Genomic DNA, 25,474 nt, shown 5'->3' on the forward strand with positions numbered 1-25,474 from the left:
GGAAGAACTGGGTGTCAGGGGCAGTGTGTGGGAAATGAAGGAGGGGACGGGGCAAACATTGCCCTTGGATGCACGGCTTTGACATTTCCTAATTTTTGCAGCAGAGTACGTGTGTCTGTTGGGGCCATTTCTTGGAGGACAGTAAAGGATGTTGATGTAAATGTTACAGATGAGAAAGAATACCTGTCCCCGCACTGTGTTGTTACAGCCATCAACCTGCCTCTCAAAGAGCAGCTCGTAGTAAGCCACAGCACAGCACCAGACTGTCTGGAATATTGTGTCCAGTTCTGGGCCCCGCAGTTCCAGAAGGACAGGGAACTGCTGGAGAGAGTCCAGTGCAGAGCCACGAAGATGCTGAAGGGAGTGGAGCATCTCCTGTGTGAGGAAAGGCTGAGGGAGCTGGGGCTCTGGAGCTGGACAAGAGGAGACTGAGGGGTGACCTCATTAATGGTTATAAATATATAAAGGGTGAGTGTCACAAGGATGGAGCCAGGCTTTTCTCGGTGACAACCAATGATAGGACAAGGGGTAATGGGTGCAAACTGGAACACAAGAGGTTCTACTTAAATATGAGAAGAAACTTCTTCTCAGTGAGGGTGGCAGAGCCTGGCCCAGGCTGCCCAGGGAGGTTGTGGAGTCTCCTTCTGTGCAGACATTCCAACCCGCCTGGACACCTTCCTGTGTAACCTCATCTGGGTGTTCCTGCTCCATGGGGGGATTGCACTGGATGAGCTTTTGAGGTCCCTTCCAATCCCTGACATTCTGTGATTCTGTCAGCGGGGTTCAGATCAGCCCTCACTTCTGTGCTTCTTGAGAAGAGAGCAAACACAGCAAAGAGCTAGACACAGCTCAGAGAATAAGAAATTGGGAGGTATTTGTGTCCCTAGTGCCAGTCAGGTGGGATGTGATGGAGAATCCTGGAGAGCTGGTGTTGGCAGTGCTCATCTCCACGTCTGGGCATCCCTCATGGAAGGCAGGCTGCATAACCTGTATCCCCAAAACCCACCCTGGCTGCTGGGAAACCATCTTACCAATTCACCCTTTCAAACCATGATACCCAAAGAGGTTCCTCCCTCTTCCTGCCTTGTGAGTCACTTCCCTCCGGGCTCATCACTTTGTCAGGGGATTTCTTTACTACCACCAAATGCACCAAAAAGGGGTTTATCAGTGTGCTGTAGACCATTAGCCGCAGTAATTACCACTGAGAAGCGTCCTGCAGTGAGCCGAGGGAAACCCGTGCCCTGATCTTTGCCGGCTTTATTGTGCAGTTCCCCTCTGCCTGGGAAGGTCCTTTCCGATGAGCCTGCTCGGCTGTTCATCTAAATTAATGAGGTTCTGCTGCACTTAATTGAGAGCACTTTCTAAATTGGGGGTTTCAGGGAGGAAATGCAAGAGCCCGAGGGAGCCGAGCAAAGGGAAATATTTATAATGCAGCATGTTAATTATAAATGAGCAGTTTAGCCAATTTTGTTGTTCAGCCTCCCCTCTGCCCACCCCCACCCCCGGAGACCTTTGTTTTTTGCTCCACTGCTTCCTTTCAGCCCTAAACAAGCAGCAGGTCCGGATCCCTGCCCGCCTCGCAGGTGTGTGCGCCATGTGGAAAGGCCCCAGGATGCGGGATGAACCATCCCTGCCGCCACCCCATTCCTCAACACGGGTCCTGTTCCCTGCCCAAATCTCCTGGCTGGGTGCATCTGGACACCTCTTGATGCTGTGCCGCAGTGGGGACCTTGCTGCCCTTCGCAGCTGATGCCACTGCTGAAAGAACTGGTGGGAGAGGGATGCTCCTTATAAGAGGTGCTGATGGTACCCTAGGGTAACAGGGAGTACCTCTGGTGACATGTCCAGGAGGTGACAGGAGCTAATGCTTTTAAGGGCCATGTCCAAGGCACACATGGGTGCCATAGCTCTGCTGTCCCCAGGGACACCATTTGTACCGTGGGGACATTCTGCACTTCTCATGGGTGAGCTGGGTCCCATCCAAATTACCTATCACTGACTCTGTGTGTTCTCATCTTGGCAAGCTGCAGCTTGGGAAATTTGGATGCACGAACGTTTCCCACGTATGCCTCTTGAACCGCAGTAAATATTTGGGACTCTGCTCCTTGGGCTTGCTGAAATCATCTGGAGGATTGGTAGCTGTCTGCATGCACAGGCATGGGAGCAGAGGAGGAGGTTGTCCACCTCCCACCCTCACAGGCAACTGCAGTGTAGGACGACCTTTGCAAACATCTCTGAAAGTTAGAGAAGGGGCAAAGCTGTGCAGCAGGTCAGACTGTGAACTGAAGAGGGTTAATGAGGGGAGGTGCCTGGGATTTGTATGGTATTGGTTGACTCTACAGCCTAGATCTGTGTGGCATTTCTGCTGTCAATCCTTTCTCTTCTTTTGATAGAAGTTTTTAGGGAAAATGGCTGATTTTTAAGTATTCTCTCAGTCTGCCTACTTGCTTCAAGCAGTGTGAAGTGTAATTTATCTGGGCTCAGAGGTTCTTCGGTCATAGAATCATAGAATTGTTTATGTTGGAAAAGAACTTTAAGATTATCCAGTCCAACCACAAACGTAATACTACCAAGTCCATCACTAAACCATGTCCCTAAACACCACATCTACACATCTTTTAAACACCTCCAGGGATGGTAACTCTACCACTGCCCTGGGCAGCCTGTTCCAATGCCCGACAACCTTTTCCATGAATAATTTTTTCCTAATATCCAATCTAAACCTCCCCTGGCACAACTTGAAGCCATTTCCTCTCTTCCTATCACTTGCTACCTGGGAGAAGAGACCAGCACCCTCCGTGCTACAACCTCCTTTCAGATAGCTGTAAAGAGCAATGAGGTCTTTCCTCAACCTCCTGTTCTCCAGGCTGAACCCCCTCAGGTCCCTCAGCCGCTCCCCATCACACTTGTGCTCCGGACCCTTCACCAGCTTTGTTGCCCTTCTCTGAACTCGCTCCAGCACCTCAAGGTCTTTCCTGTAGTGAGGGACCCAAAACTACACACAGGATTTGAGATGTGGCCTCACCAGTGCCAAGTACAGGGGGATGATCACTGCCCTGGGTCCTACTGGCCATGTCCTACAGCAACATGCTAGAACCTGAAAACCCCTTGTGTATCCTGCCAGATGCAGGGAACTGTAGACCGCGATGACTGAAGGAGGCTGCGCATCATTCATTGTCATAGATCAAGGGCCCAAGGGTGGCATCCTCTAATGGGGGACATTGCTGGGTGCATGTTCCATCCTAACAACTAATGAAGCCCCCAGAGGAGTTGTCTGTTTTACCTGAAGTCTCTCTTAGGGTGTTGGTAAAGTCATGGTCCTGCACCAGGAGTGGAGCCTAGTTCATGTCACATTATTCACTTTTCATTACTTGTAAGAGACTATTTTTTCCCCCCAAATCACATTCACCAAGGCTGTACAGCCAAAACTTCAAGGGCACTGAAGAGTCGGTGCAAGAGAAATCTGGATGTAACATTTCAGTTTGGTTTCTCCAAAGCTGATAATCACAAGACTGATGTAGTATCATTGGGGCAGAGTTTGGTCACAGGCAGCTGGTGTAACATAGATTGTATATAAAATATACTCGTTGAATAAATCAGGTAATGTTACCACAGCTGGAGCTGTCAGTGGTGAGCTCGGAGTGTAGAAAGTCACACTAATATTGATATAAAATAATGCAATAGCTCAAGGGCACTTGAGAGGTGGTTGGTCACCAAGGGCAGGGCGTGTTAATAATATTTCTACTGATCTGCTGTCTTTGTTTCACTTTTTTTCCCCTCCTTCAGGACCAGGAAGAAAATAAAGGAGCCACCAGCTGGCCAGAGTTTTATATCGATCAGCTGAATTCAATGGCTGCTGTGAGTATTTCCCCAGCACTTTGGTGGCTGCGAACCCCTTTAGAGCACACAAGGTATTTCATCCCACCCCAAGCTGGGAGGCTGTGAGATGGGTGGCAAACGGCAGCAACTTTCAGTATAAAGCCACCAGGCTGTAAGGAGCCCATTTGGTTGCACTATGCTACCGTTTTGTACCTGAGACACCCTTCTGCACTGTGCAGCTGTGGCAAAACATGAGCTGCAGTTCATCCACCCCACGAGGGCCGACAGAGCTGCCATGGCTCTGAGTCCCCTGTGCCCAACCTGCCTGTGTGCTTAAAAGGAATTTTATGGCATGCTTTCTTGTTGATATCTTGCTTGGTGAGACAGAAGCAGCGCTCTTTTCTAGAGGAAATACAGTTTATTTCCTGCAAAGCTGTGCAGTTCAGAGCCCCTCCATCCTCACTCTTGCTGCTGGAGGTTGAAGGTGCTGAGGTTTGTGGCCACTCCACTAGGAATGGCAGCAGCATGGAAAACAAAAAAGAAAAGCATCATTTTTGTATTTTTTTCCATATGTTTGCCCTGCTGTCACGGGGCCAGGGTGTCAGGGAAGGCCAGGCTGGGTGAGGGAGTGGCGGTGGAGCAGGGGGCTGTGGGCCAAGAATGGAGCAAGCTGCTCACATTTGGGAATCAGGGGTGCCTGGGACTGGCCATGGGCTGCCAGCGGTCAAAACCCTGAGCCTGAGCAGAGCTTGTGATCAAAGCCCGCCAGGTGCCTGGAGGGTGGCTTTGGTGTCCCTGACACACTACAAGGGTCAGCACAGCTCTGTATGTCTGCTGCGACTCTTGCTCTCTTTTTTTTAGCCTTGGTTGGTGTTGGCAGGGCTCCCCTGACATCTTAAGGGCCCAGTGCTGTCAGATGGTGCAGGAGGCAGCTGGAGTGTTACTGTGGCCTTGGTTGCACGAGTTGGGGTGAGCAAGCCATACCCCCGTGCATGCCCATGCAGCCATTGTCCCCAGTGCACATTCGTGGGTTGCACTTGGAGGCCCAGGAGTGACAGGGTTGGCAGGACTCACCATGGCTGACCTGAGCGTGGCTGCATTGTCCTGTCCCCTCCAGGCTGCGGGGTGTCCCCTGGGCCCCCCTGGGCACATGGGTACCTGCTGGGTACCACTAAAGCACCCCTCCTTCTCCCTCACCCCAGTTTAGCACCTTCCCTCTGTGGACCCCCAGCAGACATTGGCTTAGCCCCCTGCATCCTACTAGACACGAGGAAGAAATTTTTTACACTGTGGGTGGTGAGAGCCTGTCCCAGGTTGGCCAGAGAGGTGGTGGATGAACCATCCCTGGAGACATCCCAGGCCAGGCTGGACGGGGCTCTGAGCAACCTGAGCTGGTGAAGATGTCCCTGCTCATGGCAGGGGTGGCACTGAGTGAGCTTTGAAGGTCCCTTCTAACCCAAACCATTCTATGATTCTGTGATCCTCACAGCCCCTCCAGCCCTGGAAATACATCAAAATTCACATCACCCAGATGTCATCTGCAGCATCTCTGGGCAGGTTCAGCTGGACACTTTCTTATGGGATACTGTGATGCAGTTATTTACCTTTTTGTTATACAAAGTGTTTTTCCTGGAGGGTTGTGAGTCATGCCAGGATTTACGTCCAGAGCCCATGAGTTAGGGTGCTCCTTGCCTGGATTGCAGCTCTGAGTCTGAGAGTTGCAGGGGGATAGTTGCGAGCATCCTCTAACATGAGCTTGTCTGGATGAGGTCAGCAATTTGGGGTGACACTACTCCTACATGCAGGGTGTTAACTCTGGAGCTTAATGATCACACAGGACAACACTAAGTGTATCCTCTTGAGGTGGTTACCAAGATCTCCCAGTTGTCTCAGGTCAGCATAGGCCAGCATGTTTCCTGGTCTTGCTGGAGACCAGTTTGGGAAAGAGGGTGTTGGGTTCCTTGTGGCCTCACTCAGCACCAGCCGATGTTCATTCTCTACTGCTTTGAAACAAAACCCAAGTGCTCCGGGAGATGCGAGGCCAACAGCAACGCTGCTCCAAAGCTGATGTGGCTTGAGGTGTTGCCAGCTTGTGATGCCCCAAACACTGGCAGCTTAATTGTATGTGTGCTAACGAGTTGTCTGGGTGTTTGCAGGCAGCATCTCTAGGCTGAAGCCACCCACTCATCCTGCTGTCCCCAACCCTTCTTCCTGCTCTCCCCAGCTCAGGCCGTCTCCTTGGCAGACCACGGGAGGTTTTCGAAACTGCCCCTTTTCCCAAGTCCTGCAATTGCCATAAGGATCTGAACCATAAGGTTGGACCAGATGATCCTTGAGGTCCCTTCCAACCTGGTGTTCTGTGATTCTATGACTTTCAGGCTTCCAGAATGGGTTTAGTGTCCCAGCTGCATCCCCATGGCCTGGCATGGCGGGCAGGGGGTGCTCGTGTTTCATGGGGAGACCTCCCCTCTCACATCTGCCTTTGTCTTTTGCAGAGAAAAACACTGATCGCCTTGGAAAAAGAAGATGAGGAGGAGAGAAATAAAACAATCGAAAGTTTGAAGACTGCACTGCGGACGAAACCAATGAGGCAATTCTCTTCACTTTCCTGGCTTTATCGCTGTGGTCATGGGTTTGGATTTGAGTTTTCTGGCAGAGCGGGGGATTAAGTAGAAATACAAATAGGGCTGCACAGAACGAGGGAGGCAAGGACCTTAAAACGCCGCTTGCCTTTTTCAGTTCACCTCTTGTCGCTTTGTTCCTTTTCTTCGGTCCTTTTAGTGGCCAAGAGCTACCAGGACCTTCCCATCTGTTCAGGCAAATCAGATGACTTTTTTTTGTTGTTTTTAAAATTTGCTTTTGTTCTCATTGGAACAGAATGTAAAAATTCCTTCCAGATTAAATTGAAAAAAGAAATATATCCAATTTTTGTTGGTCAACTAGGCCCTTTGTTTCAACTTCAACTTCTCTTGCACTTTTTAAAGGAATAAAATCACATGAATCTTCAAGCTTTTATGAAATGCAAAAAGAAAAAAATATGTTGCTAGGGGGTTTTGATGGGGAAGAGAAAGAAAGGGTGGGACTCTTTCTGAATGTCTGCAGTTTTTCCTAAATTATTTTCTCTGGAGTCTGCATGCTCACATCTGCAAAACCTTTAAGATGCCTCAGGTCAACATTTTCTGATGGGAAAGTATTTTATTAAGAAATGCATGACCTGGTCTGGTTATGAAAGAAACACATTTGCTGTTGCTTGCAAATACATTCCTCTCTTCCATTTCTCTTTTGCAATGTTTCTGGTGATGGTACTTGGTGAGAAATTCCTGGGGTTGAGGGTGACCACCCAATTTCTGTGAAACCTGGACCTCTTGGGTGCCGACTCCCTGCAAGGGCCCTGGGAGCAGGGCTGGTACCCAGCCATGAAACTTGGCAAAGTCCTTAAAAGTGATTTGCAAGTCTTTCTGATTGGAAGTCAGAAGGATCCAGCAGGCTCTCTAGAAAATTTTACCTGTTGGACCTGCTTTTGCTCCCAGGGAAGTGAACATCACATTTCCTATTGACTTTGGCTGGAAGAAGAGCAGGCTTTGAAGCAGAGAAATCAGTTTTCCCCGAGTCTGCAATTACCCCTGTTGTTGCCACGCATCGGCGTGGCTTGTTTCAAATTAAAATCATCCCAGTGCTGGGATGTTCTTGGCTCATTTGCTTTATGAGCCTGTGCCTTTTGCCAAACCAGAATACACCCAGCCTGGATGGTGTTGGGCAAGGAGGTCCTAAAATGCCTGAGCAGCCTGCAGTGTTGTGTCTGCCTGCTCAAGTGAGTCTGCCTGGGGCACTGCCATGTATTTGCTGTCTGCTTTCTATTTAGTGGCATTATAAGTCATCATAAAAAGTCAGAAATCACTTAAAATTGGTGAGATGTGTCTAAGGGAGGAGAAAGATGTGGGTGGTGAGGCAGGAGGGGCAGAAAGTCTGACAGGCATCACGGGCTTGGCTGACGCTGGGGTGTCAGACGGATGAGGAGGTGACTCCAGGGCTTGGGAGCTTCTTCCAGTCCTGTGCAAAACTTGTCACATTTAAGGCTCAGGCTGGGGACTGGGAAAGTTCTGCAGCAGCGTGGCTACAAACTCGTAACCTCCACCCCAGGGCTTGTGCTGATGGCTGGGTTAGCTGTTTTTCTTCCAAATATCCTAGCTCTAGACAACCTTGTGCAGATGATACCTGCTTGCCTGCACTATTGGACACTGATTAAATTGATTTTTGCAGCCCCTTCCCTGTCTGCGGACCGTAGGCTTTCTGCTATCTGAAGTTCAGGAAAAAATAATAGAATCATAGTATCATTTTGATTGGAAGAGACCCTCAAGATCATCAAGTCCAACTATTAACTCTGGCACTAAACCATGTCCCTAAGAACCTCATCTATTCATCTTTTAAATCCCTCCAGGGATGGTGACTCCACCACTTCCCTGGGCAGCCTGTTCCAATGCCCGACAACCTTATTTTGAAGAAATGTTTCCTAATATCCAATCCAAACCTCCCCTGTTGCAACTTGAGGCCATATATATAAGAATATATGAGAAAGTCCTGGGTTTCCAACAACAGACAAGTCAGCCCTGTTTGAGGGTAAAAGAGTCCATTAGCATTTAGTTTTACAGCTAAAAACCTTCTTTCTGACAGGTTTGTTACCCGGTTCATTGACCTGGATGGCTTGTCGTGTATTCTGAACTTTCTCAAAAGCATGGACTATGAGACAGCAGAGTCTCGAATACATACCTCGCTCATTGGATGTATAAAAGCACTAATGAACAACTCTCTGGGCCGGGCTCACGTCCTGGCCCATTCAGAGAGTATTAACGTAATTGCTCAGAGTCTGAGCACGGAGAATATTAAGACGAAGGTGGCAGTGCTGGAAATCATGGGCGCTGTGTGCCTGGTTCCCGGGGGCCACAAAAAGGTACTGGAGGCGATGCTGCACTACCAGAAATACGCCAGCGAACGGACTCGTTTTCAGGTAGGTCACTCTCAACTCACCTCTCAGCTACTGTAAGTCAGTATTCTTGTACCTTCCTCCTCCTGGATATCTAAATGCCATTTGAAAATGATGTATTATGGCTGTTTGCATCTTAGATACTCTGAGAATTACCCCAGAACCATGTCTGACGAGGTCTGCAGCTCAGCAAAGAGGGAGAAACCAGTTATTTAAGGCAGCACCTCCCTCAAAAAAAAAATCCTTGCTTATGAAGAGTTGCTGGGATTGCAGCTCTGCAAGGCTGTAGCACATCTGGATGGGCTGATGTTAGCTGAAATGGGTGCTGAGGTGGGCTGCAGCTGGTGATCTATCACCAGTGTGTTGCTGCAGTGGCTGTAGGAGCATCATGAGGAGTTGTTCCTGCATCCGTCCCCTGGCTGTTCGTGCAGCACTGGGGCTGTCACTGAGCTCTTAACTGACATTGTCTGTTTGACAGACGCTGATCAATGACTTGGACAAGAGCACGGGGCGGTATCGAGATGAAGTGAGCCTCAAGACAGCCATCATGTCCTTTATCAACGCAGTCCTGAGCCAGGGGGCAGGCGTGGTAAGCACCGGGGCTCTTGGAGGGGAAGGTGTTTTGGTGGGTTTGGGGTGGATTTATTTCAATAGGCTTTCTGAGGATATGCACTTTATTGTGTTGACCGCAGCACTGTCCATTTCAGGAAAGCCTGGATTTCAGACTCCATCTGAGATATGAATTTCTCATGCTTGGGATCCAGCCAGTCATTGATAAACTAAGAGAACATGAAAATTCAACTCTTGACCGGTGAGCAGTGACCCCCAGCCCACTGGTTGTTTTTGCCCTTGCCTTCTGGTTTATGGAATTGGCCTTTGGGGAAAGCGTGTGGGTCTGGACTCGCCCCTCTTGAAGAAATTCTTTGCTGTCACCAGAGAGGGAGGGGAAAACCCTGGTCTGGTTTTGCTGTGCTCTAACATAGGGTTGAGCTGGGAAGGATGTGCCATCAGGAGCCTAGGGGATGCTGCCAGCCCTCCTCCTCCTCTTCTCATCCCAAAAGGCTCCTTGGAGAGGCTGTAGGGACTGAGAGCTCGAGACTGAAGATTCAGTTGATGTTTCAAGTCCTACTTGTCTCTGAGCTGCTGCCAGACTGGCTGACTGTGATTTATTAATTGTCACGTTCATATCTGCTTTTAACTGTGTGGGGTTTTTTGCCCCTTCCTTTCCTCAGGCACTTAGATTTTTTCGAAATGCTTAGAAATGAAGATGAACTGGAATTTGCCAAAAGATTTGAGCTGGTGAGTATGAACGTTGCTGATGCAGACACCAGCACTCGATGTCATCATTCCTTCTAAAAGCACTTACGTGGCCTCGGATGAAGTGCGGTCTTTTGGATAAAATTTGGAGGTTGTAAATCTGTTTCCTGTTGCCCTGCTCTATTGCAACCTCCATCCTACAGCTTGTTTCATCCGTCTTCTCCTTTGGCTGCCAACCAGTGCTGTTTGCCTCTTGCAGAGCAACGGGGCATGTCTGTCCATCAGGTGTGGGGTGGGGACGGGTCATGGGGTTTGGAGCTGAGATTTGGGAAACAGGAGGTGCCGTCGCCGGTCCGATGGCCTGACCTCGCTTGGCTCCTGTCCACAGGTCCACATCGACACCAAAAGTGCGACTCAGATGTTTGAGCTGACGAGGAAGAGGCTGACGCACACCGAGGCGTACCCGCACTTTATGTCCATCCTGCACCACTGTCTCCAAATGCCTTGTGAGTCCCGGGGGAGGCGAGGAAACCCCCGACTGCCAGGGGCTTGGCAGCCCATGTCTCCTCCCCAGGGGTGGCAGCGACCTCTCTGACGCTCCCCAAACTCTCTCCCTTCCTTCCCCTCCAGATAAAAGAAGTGGCAATACTGTCCAGTACTGGCTGCTGCTTGACAGGATCGTGCAGCAGATCGTCATCCAGAGTGATAAAGGGCAGGACCCCGACGCCACTCCCCTGGAAAACTTCAATATTAAAAACGTCGTCCGAATGTAAGTGCTCGCCCGTCTTTCCCAGAGCTGGATGCTGAGCAGCACCAACAGTCCCCTGTGGCTTTGCTGCTACCACTCTGGCAGGCGAGAAGGACAGGGACAGGGGTTATCCCTGCTGTGTTGGCATCACTTCAACCTCTTAAGTACAATGTGCAGGTGAATTAAGCTCAGCCTCTGCCCCATCCCTGGAGACATCCCAGGCCAGGCTGGATGGGGCTCTGAGCAACCTGAGCTGGGTGAAGATGTCCCTGCTTATGGCAGGAGTTGGACTGGATGAGCTTGGAAGGTCCCTTCCAACCCAAACCATTCTATGATTCTATGATTTCCCCTGACTGCTGCTGTCACTGTTCCTTAGTCGTCACTTACTATCACCTGGTGACGTTTCTGCTCCTCAGTTGGACAAGCCAGTGTCCCTGGAGCTGTTGAGACAGCACCACATCCCAGCCTGCAAAATCCCACCCGGGGGAATCAGAGCAGAAGTGTTAGAAATACCAGTTTGGGAACCTTACATCCCACTGCCCAGGCTTGCTCAATTGTGTTTCTTGCGGGTGATTGTCTCTTGTTTACTGTGGTAGGATTGTCTCATGTGCCACATATCTTTTAGGTTAGTCAATGAAAATGAAGTGAAACAGTGGAAAGAGCAAGCAGAAAAAATGAGAAAAGGTGAGTGATGGAGACATGTGCGGTATTAACTTGAACCTTAGTATGCATGGTAAGCTAAACAGATAAGTATACAGGTATTTAGCTGGGTGGAGTCTGCAGGCTTTATAGACTGGCTGAGATAATATCACACTATGGGGCTCACAAGGGAAATGGGTCAAGCAGATATTAATTTTTTCATGGGGAGGCTTTGGACGGGGTATTAAGGCACAGCACGCACTCCCTTTTCTTAACTGTGCAGCTTCTCTGCAGGGCAGCGTGGGGCTTGGTCCTCCACATGCTGCCATTGACCAAAAGAGAGTGTTTGTCACCCAGAAGTGGTCTCATGGGGTTGTTTCAGAGCACAGCGAGCTCCAGCAGAAGCTGGAGAAGAAGGAGCGGGAGTGCGACGCCAAGGCCCAGGAAAAGGAAGAAATGATGCAGACGCTGAACAAGATGAAGGAGAAGCTGGAGAAGGAGTCCAGCGAGCACAAGCAGGTCAAGCAGCAGGTGGCGGATCTCACGGCACAACTCCACGAGATGAGCAGGGTGAGGCCCCAAACCTCTTTCCTGTTGTGGCCCAGTCCCAAAGCTCATGCAAACACTGTGGGCTGATTTCTGGAGGCTGAGCTGCACGGGGGACTGGGCAAGGTGCTTGCTGGGAGGGCCATCGAGATGTCAACACCCTCAGCCACAGGGTGTGAATTTTAGTGTTGTCGTGTGCAGGGACAGGAGTTGCACTCAGTGATCTTATGGATCCCTTCTGACTCAGGACATTCTGTCACTGTCCCTGGTGACAAGGTGATTTTGCCTCTCCAGCTGCATTGGACCTTTCAGTAGTGCTGAAGCCCTTGAGTGCCTCCTATGCTGGTTAAATTTTGACAAAAAAAAAATTAAAAATTGGCATGAGGGCATTTCTTGGGTGGTGTCCCCCATCTCCGTATGACTGGTCCCCTTTCTCTTTCTCTCCCAGAGGGCGATCTGTGCTGCTGGCCCCGGAGGACCTCCCTTACCACCAGGAGCTCCTGGTGGCCCTTTACCTTCTCCAGCTCTTGGATCCCTTCTTCCCCCTCCACCACCACCCCCACCCCCAGGGGAATGTCCCCCACCGCCTCCCCCCCCACCACCCCCTCCAGGCGGTCCCCCACCTCCTCCTGGCCCCCCACCCCTGGATGGGGTGATGCCTCCCCCTGGAGCACCTCTGGGCTTTGCCCTGAAGAAGAAGAGCATCCCACAGCCAACGAACGCCCTGAAGTCCTTCAACTGGTCCAAGCTGCCAGAGGTAAGATGGGCAATAATTTGGGAAGTGAAACAAGAGGTGCTGGATGGTCACTGGTGAGGTCAGGGCAGGTGGGCAGGAGACCATCAACCTGAAGTGATCCCTCATCTTGCAGAACAAACTGGCAGGCACCGTGTGGACCGAGATAGATGATGCAAAAGTTTTCAAAATCCTGGACCTCGAGGACCTGGAAAGGACGTTCTCTGCCTACCAAAGACAGCAGGTAACAGCGGGCACAGAGCGTGCGTGTGGATCTGGGCAAGGCACCGTCATTGCAAGTCGTGCAGTTTCACTTGTGGTCTCAAAATACATCTCCTGTCATTATTTCATACCAACACCATGTTTGCCAGATTGACTCAGTCTGCTTTATCCTCTCATCCACATGCCAGTGCATGGGTTGAAGTGGCCATTCACGGCTCGGTGTGCCTGGTCTCACCCCTGCCCACGCACCTGACTGTGTGTGTCATGAAGATGGATTACCAAAAAAATAACCAACAACAAAAAAAGAGATGGGGAATGTATGAAAATAGCACCCAGATGTGGTCACAGTTGGGTAATGTTTTTGGATCGCTCTTAACAGCAACTGCCTCGTGTCTCCATATTGGGTGGAAAATGTCTGTCCCTCTCTGGCCAAGAAGGAGTAAGTTTTGCCCACATCTGCCATGGGTGGATCTCTTCTTTTATTTTTATAGTGAGCCCAGAGCAAAATGGGAGCTTTGAACAAAAAAGAAAATCCCAAACCAAAATAATGACACTGCAGGCAAAAGTCTCTGCTTTTTAATCTCCTGCTCGAGCAATATGGCCCCAGTTTGGAAGGCATCAAAGCACACGAAGAAAATTAGATGCTTGTTTTACCCCAGGCAGGACCACGATGGGCAAAAGCAATGAGTTTTAAAAAGCAAGGAGAAGAGGCTGAAAAATTCATGCTCACCTGCTGAATGTTTGGCTGCATCGGAGGAGAGGACAACTTGTCCCACTCTTGCCAGGCTTAGGCACAGGGACAGTGCTGGGAAGGAGAGGACCTGACACATAAGCTCCTTAGTCAACGTGAGGGTTTAATCTCTTCCAGAGGCTAATTGAGGGAAAGATCAGGGTGGATTAAAGCAGCGCAAATATCAAGAGTAACCCACCAGACGTACGTGGTGCACTGCTGTGTTTCAGGAACACATTGTGTTGGGTGCTGGCTCTTTCCCCCGGTGTTTTTGGAGCTTGACTCATGCCTACTGAAGGGCACGTCTGAGGACAAGAAATGGAAGGGTAGCGAGAATAGAAACCTGGCGTGTCAGCGGGACAGTTTGCCCTCTGGCTTGCCTGCCTGAGCCTGTGAATCACCTGGTGTGCTGCAGATTATTGCCAGGCAGGAGTTTAAAAATAATTTGCCTTGGCTGAAGTCCTGCTGGGTGAAGTGGCTGGTTAGGTTGAGGGACAGCAAAAAGGAGGAGATGCTGCAAGGAGAGCTGTGACATGGGCTTTTGCCCCAGGTGGGACAAGGACCAAAAGGGAGCTGAACATGGGAGCCGGGGACTGGGGTGAGAATGACAGAAGAGTGTCTGGAAGGGAGATTTGGAAAGAGGAGGTGACAGGTCGCCTGTGAGATGCTGCTGGGGCTGGAGCCATCCTTGCAAATCGGATGCCCAAGTTTCTTGGTGCTCATCCAAGCTTCATGGTAGCACCAGTTTGTGCAAGTGGTGGGACACATCCCCCTGGACCCAAGAGCATGTGATTGCTCAACTGCAGGTCCCTGGGGTGCCCTCCTTTGCAGTCCAGCATGGGTAAGGGGTTGCCGGCTGTGTGCCCCGGTGCTGCCAGCAGCACGGCTCTGCAGGCAACTGCTGCACACACCAGCACATGGGGTTAGATGTGCTCTTTAGAATCATAGAATCATTTTGGTTGGAAAAGACCTTTAAGATCATCAAGTCCAACCGTTAACCCGACACTGGCGCTAAACCATGTCCCTGAGAACCTCATCTGTGCATCTTTCAAACCCCTCCAGGCGTGATGACTCCACCACTTCTCTGGGCAGCCTGTTCCAATGCCCAACAACCTTTTTCATGACGAAATTTTTCCTAATATCCAATCTAAACCTGCCCTGTCACAACTTGGGATAATAGACACACCACAGGGCACTTCGCATACAGTGTGGGGCTGGCGGACCTCTGTGTGAATGGCCCGTCCCTGCAAGGAAGGAAGGTGAACTAATAGCTTTGTAATTTGCAGTGGTTTTGAGCTCTATCAAAAGTTGGTTTCTGTCCTGAGCAAGCAGGGGAGGAGCAGGGATTTCTCCTCCCTCATCCCCATCTTGAGCCCTTGGCCAAAAATCACTTGCCCAGCGATCGCATCTCTCCCTTATCCCCAGACACAATGTGAGACATCAGAGGCTGCCTGCCTGCCCATACCCTAAGCAAACCAGGGCTCCAAAATCCCCTGGCTGGGTGATACATCGCTGTGGCCGGTGCCTCGGCAGGGTTTGGGAGCGGTGTGCAGAGGTGTGTGTGGTGCAGGGAGCTCTCAGACCCGCCACGAGTAGCTGTTGAGGCGCTGCTGTTGGTGGGACTTGGTTATTTTTATTGCATATTGCCTGGGAGTCCTGAAGTAGTGCACAGACCTGAGACTCAATGATGTACTTAGTTTTAAACATCTCTTTCAATGCTTTTCCCACATCACAGGCTGGAATGTAAATGCAGGATATAAAGTGAGCTCTGCAGCTCTCAGGAAAGACCATTTCTATGCCAGGAGTATGGGAGCCCTCTGGGCTTCTTGGGGCTCATCCCAGGAGCATCCCTGTCCCTTGCTGTCAGGAGAGCCTGTATCCTCGCTGTCCTCCCAGCTGAAGGTGTCTCCATCCCACGCCCTGCAGTTGTGCTTGATACCAGCATTTACCAATCTTGTTAGATGTAACAGAAAAACCTGTGGGAGCTCTGCATTTCAGGATGTGGCATTAGGAACCAGCAGGACTGGGAGGAGCTGCTTAAGGACATGCATGTGGTGATGGAGAAAAGCAAGTCTAAGGCCATCAGGGCTTAGATATGTTATGCAGAGGTCTGCACCTCTGTCAAGGGGAAGAGGCTGGGAGTGATGCTGATAAGTGGCAGTGACATGACTGGGGCAGTCCTGGCAGGTCCTGCAGTGGTGAGTGATGTAAAAGAGCCAGGGCCAAGTGGAAAAAATACATGTTGTTGAACCAGGGGCTTAGCAGTGAACTGGAAAGGAATTTATCTCCCAAAAAAGGATGAAAGAAGAAAAGCCTCCAGCTCCTCCATGCAAGCAAGAGTGACCTGTGCAGGGGCCAGGGGCAACAGGGGTGGGGAATGTTTGTGGGGACGGTGACAGCACATTTAAAACTACTCCTTCTTACACCCCCATCCTGCAGCAGAGGCTAATTGCAGTTCATGCAAGGGAAAAGGGCAGAGATGAGGCTGGCTTGAGGCAGAATTGTACAACAGTTTGTGAAGGGACCTCCAAAGCTCATCCAGTGCCACCCCTGCCATGAGCAGGGACATCTTCACCAGCTCAGGTTGCTCAGAGCCCCGTCCAGCCTGGCCTGGGATGTCTCCAGGGATGGTTCATCCACCACCTCTCTGACTGAGAGAGAGGGGTTTTGTAACAAGCCTTTTCTCTATGTTAATGTATGGAGAGCCCCTCTGTTCCTAGAGCAGGAGCCTGCACGAGGACCAAGTATGAGCATCGGAATGGAAGGAGGGCCTCCTAATTAAGGACCAGTTAAATGAACAAGAAGATACCCTTGCTGCTTGTGGGTGTGCATTGCGCCTGTGCCATGAAGAAGCCTGCTGGGAAGAGGATGCTTTATTTAACACCAATCCTTTACAACCTTGACTGGTCCACAGAGTTAATTCTGCTCGGGGAACCAGTCAGCACAGTGCCAGACCAGGGTGCCCACGCTGCACCCCTTGGGTGTACATGCCTCTGTCAAAGAAAGGGTTGGTTGCTCCTTTTCTTGGCTGACATCTCATTGCCTCCTGGCACATCTTGTTCTGCTTGATGGCTGCAGTGTTTCTCTGGGCTCGAGGAAAGCCTGATGCATTGGTTTTTAGCCATGGGACTCACGATCAGCACAGCTCAGCCCCCTGTTGGTGCTGATCCCCCCGCCCCAAGTATTCGGTGCCATTGAATGGAGCCCTTTGCCATCCTTCTGCTCAGAGCCATGTGTGGGTCCTGGACTGATCCAGCGTCAGCAGCTGGTCAGGGGAAAACTTGCATAAAGGAGGTTTCCTTTGAAAAAGAGGCGGTCATGGTGCTGTGTTTGGAGATGACCAACTCAAACCAGGCATGCGGGCCATCGTCTGCCTCAACACAGAGGGGCTGGAGGGAAGTGCTCTTGTAAACCAGCTGCCTTTGGACCCATCTACCTCCTCTGCTCACTGCCTGCCTTGTTTTTAAAAGGAAAAAATAAATAAAATGACCCTTTTTTGCACCTTTGAAACCTCCCTCCCCGTCACAGTGGTGCTGGATAGTCTCTGGAGCCAAGCACAAAAAAGAAAAATGAGATGCAGCCCAGGGAAGGATGAGGAAAAACCCGGTGTGTGTGTACACACGTGTGTGGTGCCGGCTTTGCTGCACGTGCTTCCAGTCTGCCTGGTTGCCCAGCAGGACAACCAGGTCTTTGGAGGAGCGCAGCGCTGGCAGGGAGTCAGGGTGGCATTTGGCCAGGCTGCCGAGCCCTAAAGAAGAGGGTTTGTCCCTGTCAGAGGAGAAATCAAGGGGAAATGTGTTGCCATGGCAAATGGTAAAGTTTTGCTGCAGCCAGATTTGCTCTGGGATGAGCCTCCCATTATTTTCACTTGAAAGCCCTGTTTTTCCTGGCAGTCGCGTTGGCATTTCAGTCCCTCAGATTCACAAAAACTAGCAATTTTCTTCCCGGCACAGCGGGCTGAGCGGTGCTTTGGGCCAGCGCTTGCCGACTCTGGCACAGAGCAGCAGCAGGGCTCAGCCAGCCTCTCCCACCTCGTCCCATGTCCCCTCCTTGCACAGCAGCACCTTGGCCCCATCCACTCACAGAGCCACCTCTCCCTCTCCCGCCAGCCCTCCCCATCCTGCACATCCTTCAATCCTCACCACATTTTCACGTGTATCTCCCTATTTCCGCACTGGCAGACCCCAAGTGGGTCCCTGTGCTGCCGAGCCCCCTGTTGTTGCACCCTCCCCTTGTCTGTGCTTCGATTCCTTCTGGTTTTGCTGAGATCACTGAACCGCATGTGTTTTTACTGCCTTTTTCCATGCTTCTGCTATGGCCGTAGGACTACTTTGTGAATGGTAACTCCAGACAGGTAAGCGAGCATCCGCAAGAGCCTGGTGCCTGCGAGGGCAAGACAAGCGCGGGGCTGGGGACGTGGGGGACATGTGCTGCATCAGGGGGTTAACGTGACAAAGTGAGGGTTAAATCAGGGAGATACAAAGATCACCGGGTTGAGCAGCTTGAAAGTTGATGCAGGAGGGACTGGCGAGGGCCAAGCTGCCCACTCTGCTGTTCAGCCAATGTCGAAGCCAACATCTGCGTCCAGGGACTGAATTTTTAGATGCAGCTTAGCATAGAAAAGCTGCTACTGCTGGGTATTTTTGCTTTTCAAAAAATGAAAATAAATATATTCACACCTGCAGGTTGAAGCGCTCTGTTTCATCAAGGCCAGGAGGCAAAGCACACAAAAGGGGCAGCTGGTGGTAGGTGACTTGGGGCTCACCTTCCTTCACCTGCCACCGCCTTCCTTCTACGCCACCTGTCCTGGAAGCTTCCCACTTCTTATAGCTGTGGGTTTTTTTTCCATTCAAACAAGTAAAAGTGTAAAAAATGGGAATTTTCTGTGCTCACACTCAACCCGAGCAGTGGCTGTGTGCCAGGTCTCCTACATTTATAGGCGTTTAGTGCGGATCTGTAGCGTGTGGGACCCTGTGGCTCCAGGTTGTGTTCCTTCCAGAAGGATTGAATAGCCAGCTTTTAATTGATTAACCTTACTAAAACATTTGATATGGTAAATTAAAACTGAGGGCAACATGAACCCCTTGGGCAGCGCTGCAAAACTGTTGTTATGTAGATCTGCCTATTCACCTGCCACCACAATTTTGTATATTGTTACTCATTTGAAGGTAACATTTTTAAGCTGCTTGGGAGCTGTAGGTGCTTATGCCCCACAAATTCCTGCTCTCAAGACCCTTATTTTGGGAGCATTTCCCTGAAAGAGCAGCAAATGCTGCAGGTTGTGTTTGCAAGTGTGGTAGCTTGTATTGGTCAGCTTGCTCAGACAACTGATGCATGAAGGGCGAATGCAGATGTTTGGAGCGGGGATGAAGAGCAAGAGCGATGCTGAGTGTGTGCACCAGCCCATAATGAAATATTTCATAGGAGGGTTTAATGAAGTATCACAAATATGTATGCTAGGAAAGCTCGGCTTTATTTATTCAGCAGCGCCTGTGTGTTTGTAGGTTCTTAAATCTTCCCTGTCTGAGAAAATATTTACATTTCTAACCAGTGGCTTCAAAGCCCGCTCTGGTTTATGAAATGATTTACTGTGTTTCAGTTACAGGCGATGGGTTTTACCCATAACCCATGGTGACACTCCTGATTAATGGGGGCCCGCTGTGTATCACGCTGTGATGTGCTGAGAGTACTAAATGTGTTTGCTGCTCCACGGCTTTTCTCCAGGGTTTTTTTGTTTGTTTTTTTTTTTTGCAGAAGGAAGATGCTATCGATGACACTTTGAGTTCCCGGCATAAAGTCAAGGAGCTTTCAGTCATAGACGGCCGGAGAGCTCAGAATTGCAATATCCTCCTCTCCAGGTATGTTTAATGCCTTCTCGCTCTCTGGGGAGCCGGGGAGATGCTTGATACCCTGCCCAGGGCTGGGGGGCTGCTTCTCATCCCTTGAGGGGCGGTTAATGACAAGAACCAGCACTGGAGGAGAGCCAGCGACACCTGAACCCAGCTATAGCCTTACACCAGTCACGATGGGGTGACACGGGGGAGATGCAATTATCCGGATACATGGCAATTCACTGTCCCTGGAAAACCCCAGAGGGACTGAGGTACCCAGTGAGCCTTTATAAGGGTTGGGAGAGTGTCTAATTTCACCTCTTATCTTCCTCAGCCTGGGTTTTGTTTGCTCTTTGATGTGGTTGAGGAGGGTCTCTGTTAGGCTGGGGAAAGAGCTGGGTATCGGCAGGGTGCGGGGAACAGCAGCGTAATTCGGGCAGGGCCTGGCTGCCCACCCAGGTGTCCTGTGCCACATCTGGGTTTTGGGAAGGGGACATTCCCTTCTTCTAGCTGCCCAGCCCCATTGGGATGACAGCCTCCTGCGTGCCCCTCAGCGGGCAGGCTCAGCTCTGCTACCAGCAATTTAATCCCATTCCTGGCTTGCTGCCAAGAGGATAAAAAGGGCCTTTTTTGGCAAGATAAACTACACCAGTAAGACTGACTTCTGAGAAGGGAAAAGCCAGGCTGGGGTGGTCTGAAGGGATCAACCATCAGCGTAGCTACTTGGAAAAAAAAAATACAGCAGCAGAAAATGCCACTTGTTTCTGACTCACCCAGAAAAAAAAAATCCCAAGAGCAGTAAAATATAGCTCCATTCAGAAATGTTCACTCTGCTGCCTGGAAGTGCAGAAGCTTTTGTGCCTCTCAGGTCCAGCCAGGATGGAACGGCATCGCTGGCAGATTGGGTTTGCAACCACATAGCCCAAATTCTGTTTTCCGGGGCTGTGGGTCAGCAGAGCTGGTGCCTTGCCTGGGCATCCCAGCTGGTTTCCTTCCCTGGGAAGCACGCAGAGGCTGGTACCTGCAAAAAAAAACCCTCTTGGTGGGTAATTCATGGTCCCTGGTGCTTCCTTAAGCTCTCCCAGAGATGGTCCACAGCCCTGTGGACAGCAGGAGTGATGATGCAGCGAGCCGTGTGCTTCAGAATTCGGTGGTAAAATTGCTGTGTTTATGGCCATTTCTGCTCTAGGTTGCTCCTGGGGATTTTTGTAGTTCTTAGCTGTCCAAATAGAAAGGATGACGATGATAGCGGAGTTTAAAGCAGCCAGGCGAATGAGTAGGTCTATGTCAGCCAGCTATTAGCAAGTGAAGCAATGAGATTCAGGGCACTGGCTGGGCTGCTCCCCACCAGAGTGGGTTTAGGTGTAATTCAGCCAGAGGTTTAAGTGTATAATTGAAAGTTAAGCACACAAATAGCTCTTTTGGTGAGAAGGGGAGCTACTCACCCGCTTTAAAGGCATCTCCTATGCCTTACTGAGTAAAATACGGTGTTTTGAAGGTGCTTTGTGGTTCATCCCATGGTGCTCCTGGGGATGCACAGGCAGAGGGGCCAGCCAGGAGGGCATTTCTGTAGCATTGCAGCAGCAGCCAAATCTACTCCTTCCCCTATTTCTCCAAGGGACCACTATCGAGTTTTTCTTCCCAAAATCCCTTTGGAAGACTTACTCTCTCTCTTTCTGGCGACCAGTGACAGAACCCGAGGGAATAGCAGGAAGATGTGCCAGGGGAGATATAGGTTGGACATTAGGAAAAGGTTCTTCACCCAGAGGGTGCTGGACACTGAACAGGCTCCCCAGGGAGGTGTCACAGCCCCAAGCCTGACAGTGTTCAAGAAGAGACTGGACAATGTCCTCATACACACAGTGTGAACTGTGGGGTTGTCATGCAGGGACAGGAGTTGGACTCAGTGATCTTTACGAGTCACTTCCAAATCATGATGTTCTATGATTCTACTCTTGATGCCAAGAGGCTAAAAGGAAAGGGCAGTGTCAAGATGAAGCCCAAGCATCCTGCTGCCTCCCGAGGGCCCCAGAACCAGCCAGACCCCATGTGACTTTGCCCAAAACCTCTCACCTCTACCCATTCCAGTTGCCCATCCCTAAACTGGGCAGAGTCTCTGGTCCTGGTGGTGCCAAGGGCTTGGCTTAACCTGGTCTTGCTGGGTGGCTCATCACAGCCGGGCTCACACAGCCACCACGGGGACAAGCAGACTTTCACATGCAAAACGACCTGCAAGCTTGGTCACATATTTAGGCCAGACATTTGTAAGCTCACCAGGCATTGTCTGGCTTGCAGCATGGAAAGATTACAGCCAGCAGAGAGATACTTTATCTCTCTCTGTAGATTTGGGGGGGTTTTTTGCCTGCTTCCCTTGCTTTGGGAGAAATTACTGCACAGTGAGATCACTGGATTTTCCTCTGGCTTGTAATGCAGCACAAGAATATTTTTAACACTTGCTTTTTTCTTCTTGTTTTTTTGGAGAATGCTTTGCCGATGTCAGTGTATTATCGGGTCTTCCTCTGTAAACCACCCATGTCCTTGCCTTTGCTCCCTGTGTGTGTCTGTGTATTTTTAGTGCTGCTTTCTGCAAGATGCTTATCAAGCCCTTGCTCCATCACTTTCTGCCTGTGCTGGCAGTGAATGGCTTGTTTGATTCCTCTCTCCGCCAAGGCGATGTGGAGCATTTTACTCAAATGAATGTGGCTTTTCAAGAGGGTGCGTCCCTTTCCCAGCAGAACTTGTGCTGTTTTCCCCTTCACACTTATTACGTCCTCAGCAGGACTTGACAAAAGCCACGCAAAGGAGCCCCGCGCTTGTCAGGCCGGCGAGCTGTCACTTCGCATCGGCGGGCTGCTGGCTTTAAATCCCCGTGACAGCAAGCCCTGTGACCCCGTTCCTCTCAGACGGCTCGCGTTCGACAGCTGCTGCCAACAATGATAATTATTGTGGTTATAGATAAGCTTCTAGCTTTCACTGGCCCCTTTCCCATCAAATTGTCTGAGAAGCTGTTTTCTTCTGGCGCCCCGCGCTCGCTCTCTGCTGATGCTGGGACAGGCTCTTGTTCTTGGCACTGGGTTATGATGGTTCCTGAGAAAAGTTTTTTCAGCCTCCTTTTATTTATTTTTGTTTAAATATATTCTATTATTGACTTTGCTTTTAATGAACAGGGCTTCCAAACTCACCCTCATCTTTCAGCACCCTCCTGGAGATGATGACAGTGGAAGGGCAGCACTTTAGATGTTCACTTTGGCTTTGGATGAGGGGTAGCTGCACACCAGCCACCTTCTCCCAGGAATGTGTTTGCCTCCCAGGGATCCTCAAAATGTCCAAACTCAGCCAGTGTCTGCTGTTCACTGGGGTGGGGACCGATGTCACATTTGTTGGTGGCCTGAGCTCTCATTTCACTGCTCAGATGTAAAAGGGGTCTTTTTGCAGCTTCATATCCCACCTCAGGTCATGTCCATCCCAGCCACTGCCCTTGCACTGGACAGGGTGAGTGTCCCCAGGACATGGCTGCTCATCACTGCAGGCATCAAAGGACATTTTCCATGGATCCTGGTTTGCTCCTTGTGTGATGATCCTTGCAATGGTCCTCAGCACAATCTTTGAACTTCCTCCCCTGGCTGAGGTGAGATTTTAGCTCACTCATTATTAAACAAACTCTCTCTTGGGGGTTTCCCTCAAGCAGAAAGTGAGAGAGGGCCAGGTACAAGATGAGAAACATGAGCTCATAAGGAGCAAGTATTTAGTTGCCAGGTCTGTAAGACTCACCAGTCTTGAGAAAGCTAATCCTTCACTTCAGTCTTGAACAAAAGATTTAAAGCTAAACCAAGCCCTTTCTAGCCTGGTCTTAGAGACCAGCACCCTTCCTGCTTCAGCTTCATCTTCCAAAAGCCAGCTCCATGGTCTCCATCTGCTCCTTGATGAGATGCCAGGAAAAACACCTTCCTCGTTTAATTACTTGGAGTGATCAGGTCAGCTCCCAATCTTCTTTTTGATCCGCTGATCAGGTTAATTCCAAGGTCTCACATCCCACCGTAGGCTGTGTTTCTAGTTTCAGCTCATTCCTTTGAGCCACATCCAGTGTTTCAGCATCCCTTGGCAGTGCTGATCACCAGGACTGGGACAATGGGTTTCCTTATAGCCCATGAACAGGTTTTTTTCAATCATGTGACTTTTTCATGCATGCAAGTACAGGGGACCTTCTTTTCTTTTCTTTGCTTTTCTTTGCTTTGCTTTGCTTTTCTCCCCTCCCCTCCCCTCCCCTCCCCTCCCCTCCCCTCCCCTCCCCTCCCCTCCCCTCCCCTCCCCTCCCCTCCCCTCCCCTCCCCTCCCCTCCTTTCTTTTCCTTTCTTTTCCTTTCTTTTCCTTTCTTTTCCTTTCTTTTCCTTTCTTTTCCTTTCTTTTCCTTTCTTTTCCTTTCTTTTCCTTTCTTTCACTCTATCTGTTGCAATGGCTTTAACCATCGCTGCAAGCTGAGCAAGGGATAGGATGTTGACAGAGTTGCAGGAGTTTCTGGGCTTTCCTTCTTTTGCATTTAAATTATTTTATCTACCACAATCCAAAAACGTGAAGAAAAATATGTGTAGGTTTGCAGTCATAGTCCTTGCAGAGAGCCATCACGGGGAGTTCTGCAGATATATTAAACTGTAATTGATGGCTGCTCCAATTTGAGGCTACATCTTCAATTCCTGCACATTGAGTCGCCACCCTCCAAAAAACCACTGATGGGTTTCTTGGGATGCTGAGCATCCTCTTCCCCAAATTTTGGATTTCTATCTCTCTCTTTCTCCCTAGAGGGACACTCCAACCAAAAGCAGCTCTGAGGGGTGGGGGAGGCAATGTCCAAATCCAAGAAAAGCAGCATTTTCCTTAGGGGTCGTGGTGATGGTTCAGGACCAGTGCTGAGCTGTGCAGGCTGGGCTGTGCTGTTGACGGGGACCATGACTCCCCTTGTCCCTGTGGCCCTCGGTGATGCCAGCAACACAGGAGCAGCATTGCTATGGGCAAGAGTTACATAGAAAAGTCATTTAATACATGTATAATACACCACTTACAATACTTACATAAAAGACTGTAAAGTAGGGGATGGCTGCCTGCGGCGCAGGGAGAGGGAATTGGCTGCTGGGGTTTGACCCCCCGTTCACAGGGGGTCCAGAGATGCTCATTGCTGTGCCTTGGCCTTGGTCCTACCATGTTTCTCACACATGCTTCTTCATAACATGCTGTATAGTGTTATTAGTGATGGTGCTGCTGGCTGGGAGTGAAGCTGTTCATGTTGCCTGGGCGCATAAGGAAACGCTCCTGCACCTCGCCCGATCACTAGGCTGGGAATAATTCTCCTTCCCTTCCACCTCCCAGGCTTAAACTCTCCAACGAGGAGATCAAGCGAGCAATTTTGACGATGGATGAGCAAGAGGACCTCCCAAAAGACATGCTGGAGCAGGTGGGCAATGTGTCTTGTGCTCCTCTGTGGTTGCCTCACAGTGAGACCACACCGTGCACAGCACTCAGGACTAAACTGCGGCTTTGAGAAGTGTATTGGGGCCCCAAATTATTTGCCAACTGTGTGTTGGAAAACTGCCCCAGTGGGCTGGAGCAGCAGGCTCTTCTCAGTGACAACCAACAGTAGGACAAGGGGTAATGGGTTCAAACTGGAACACAAGAGGTTCCACTTAAATTTGAGAAGAAACTTCTTCTCAGTAAGAGTAACAGACACTGGAACAGGCTGCCCAGGGGGGTTATGGAGTCTCCTACTCTGCAGACATTCCAACCCGCCTGGACACCTTCCTGTGTAACCTCATCTGGGTGTTCCTGCTCCGGCAGGGGGATTGCACTGGGTGAGCTTTTGAGGTCCCTTCCAATCCCTGACATTCTGTGAACACAGTTTGGTCATAGCATCGGTGCAGGTGCCAGCTCTGCCCTGGGACCCCAAGGCTGAGCAAGTTGCCTGTTTTGTGGCCACAGC

The 25,474-nt window shown here is 50.3% G+C and overlaps 1 protein-coding gene across 7 annotated transcripts in view; it reads left to right on the forward strand.

Annotated features, from left to right (window-relative positions):
* The window catches only part of DAAM1 (dishevelled associated activator of morphogenesis 1), a 94,225-nt gene that overhangs the window by 58,297 nt on the left and 10,454 nt on the right, over positions 1-25,474 (forward strand). For 4 of the 7 annotated variants that reach the window (XM_065063228.1, XM_065063229.1, XM_065063231.1 and 1 more), the window contains 14 exons: positions 3,787-3,858; positions 6,315-6,409; positions 8,491-8,824; positions 9,279-9,389; positions 9,508-9,611; positions 10,033-10,099; positions 10,446-10,563; positions 10,688-10,826; positions 11,431-11,489; positions 11,827-12,014; positions 12,439-12,747; positions 12,860-12,967; positions 19,430-19,533; positions 24,868-24,952. In XM_065063228.1, the coding sequence (XP_064919300.1) occupies positions 3,787-3,858; positions 6,315-6,409; positions 8,491-8,824; positions 9,279-9,389; positions 9,508-9,611; positions 10,033-10,099; positions 10,446-10,563; positions 10,688-10,826; positions 11,431-11,489; positions 11,827-12,014; positions 12,439-12,747; positions 12,860-12,967; positions 19,430-19,533; positions 24,868-24,952 (1,893 nt within the window). Of the gene's footprint in view, positions 1-3,786; positions 3,859-6,314; positions 6,410-8,490; positions 8,825-9,278; positions 9,390-9,507; positions 9,612-10,032; positions 10,100-10,445; positions 10,564-10,687; positions 10,827-11,430; positions 11,490-11,826; positions 12,015-12,438; positions 12,748-12,859; positions 12,968-17,999; positions 18,030-19,429; positions 19,534-24,867; positions 24,953-25,474 lie in introns of all 7 variants that reach the window. The other 3 variants (XM_065063224.1, XM_065063225.1, XM_065063227.1) reach the window with 1 other exon arrangement.

The sequence above is a fragment of the Columba livia genome, chromosome 5, assembly GCF_036013475.1.
Source record: "Columba livia isolate bColLiv1 breed racing homer chromosome 5, bColLiv1.pat.W.v2, whole genome shotgun sequence".
NCBI classification, from domain to species: domain Eukaryota; kingdom Metazoa; phylum Chordata; class Aves; order Columbiformes; family Columbidae; genus Columba; species Columba livia.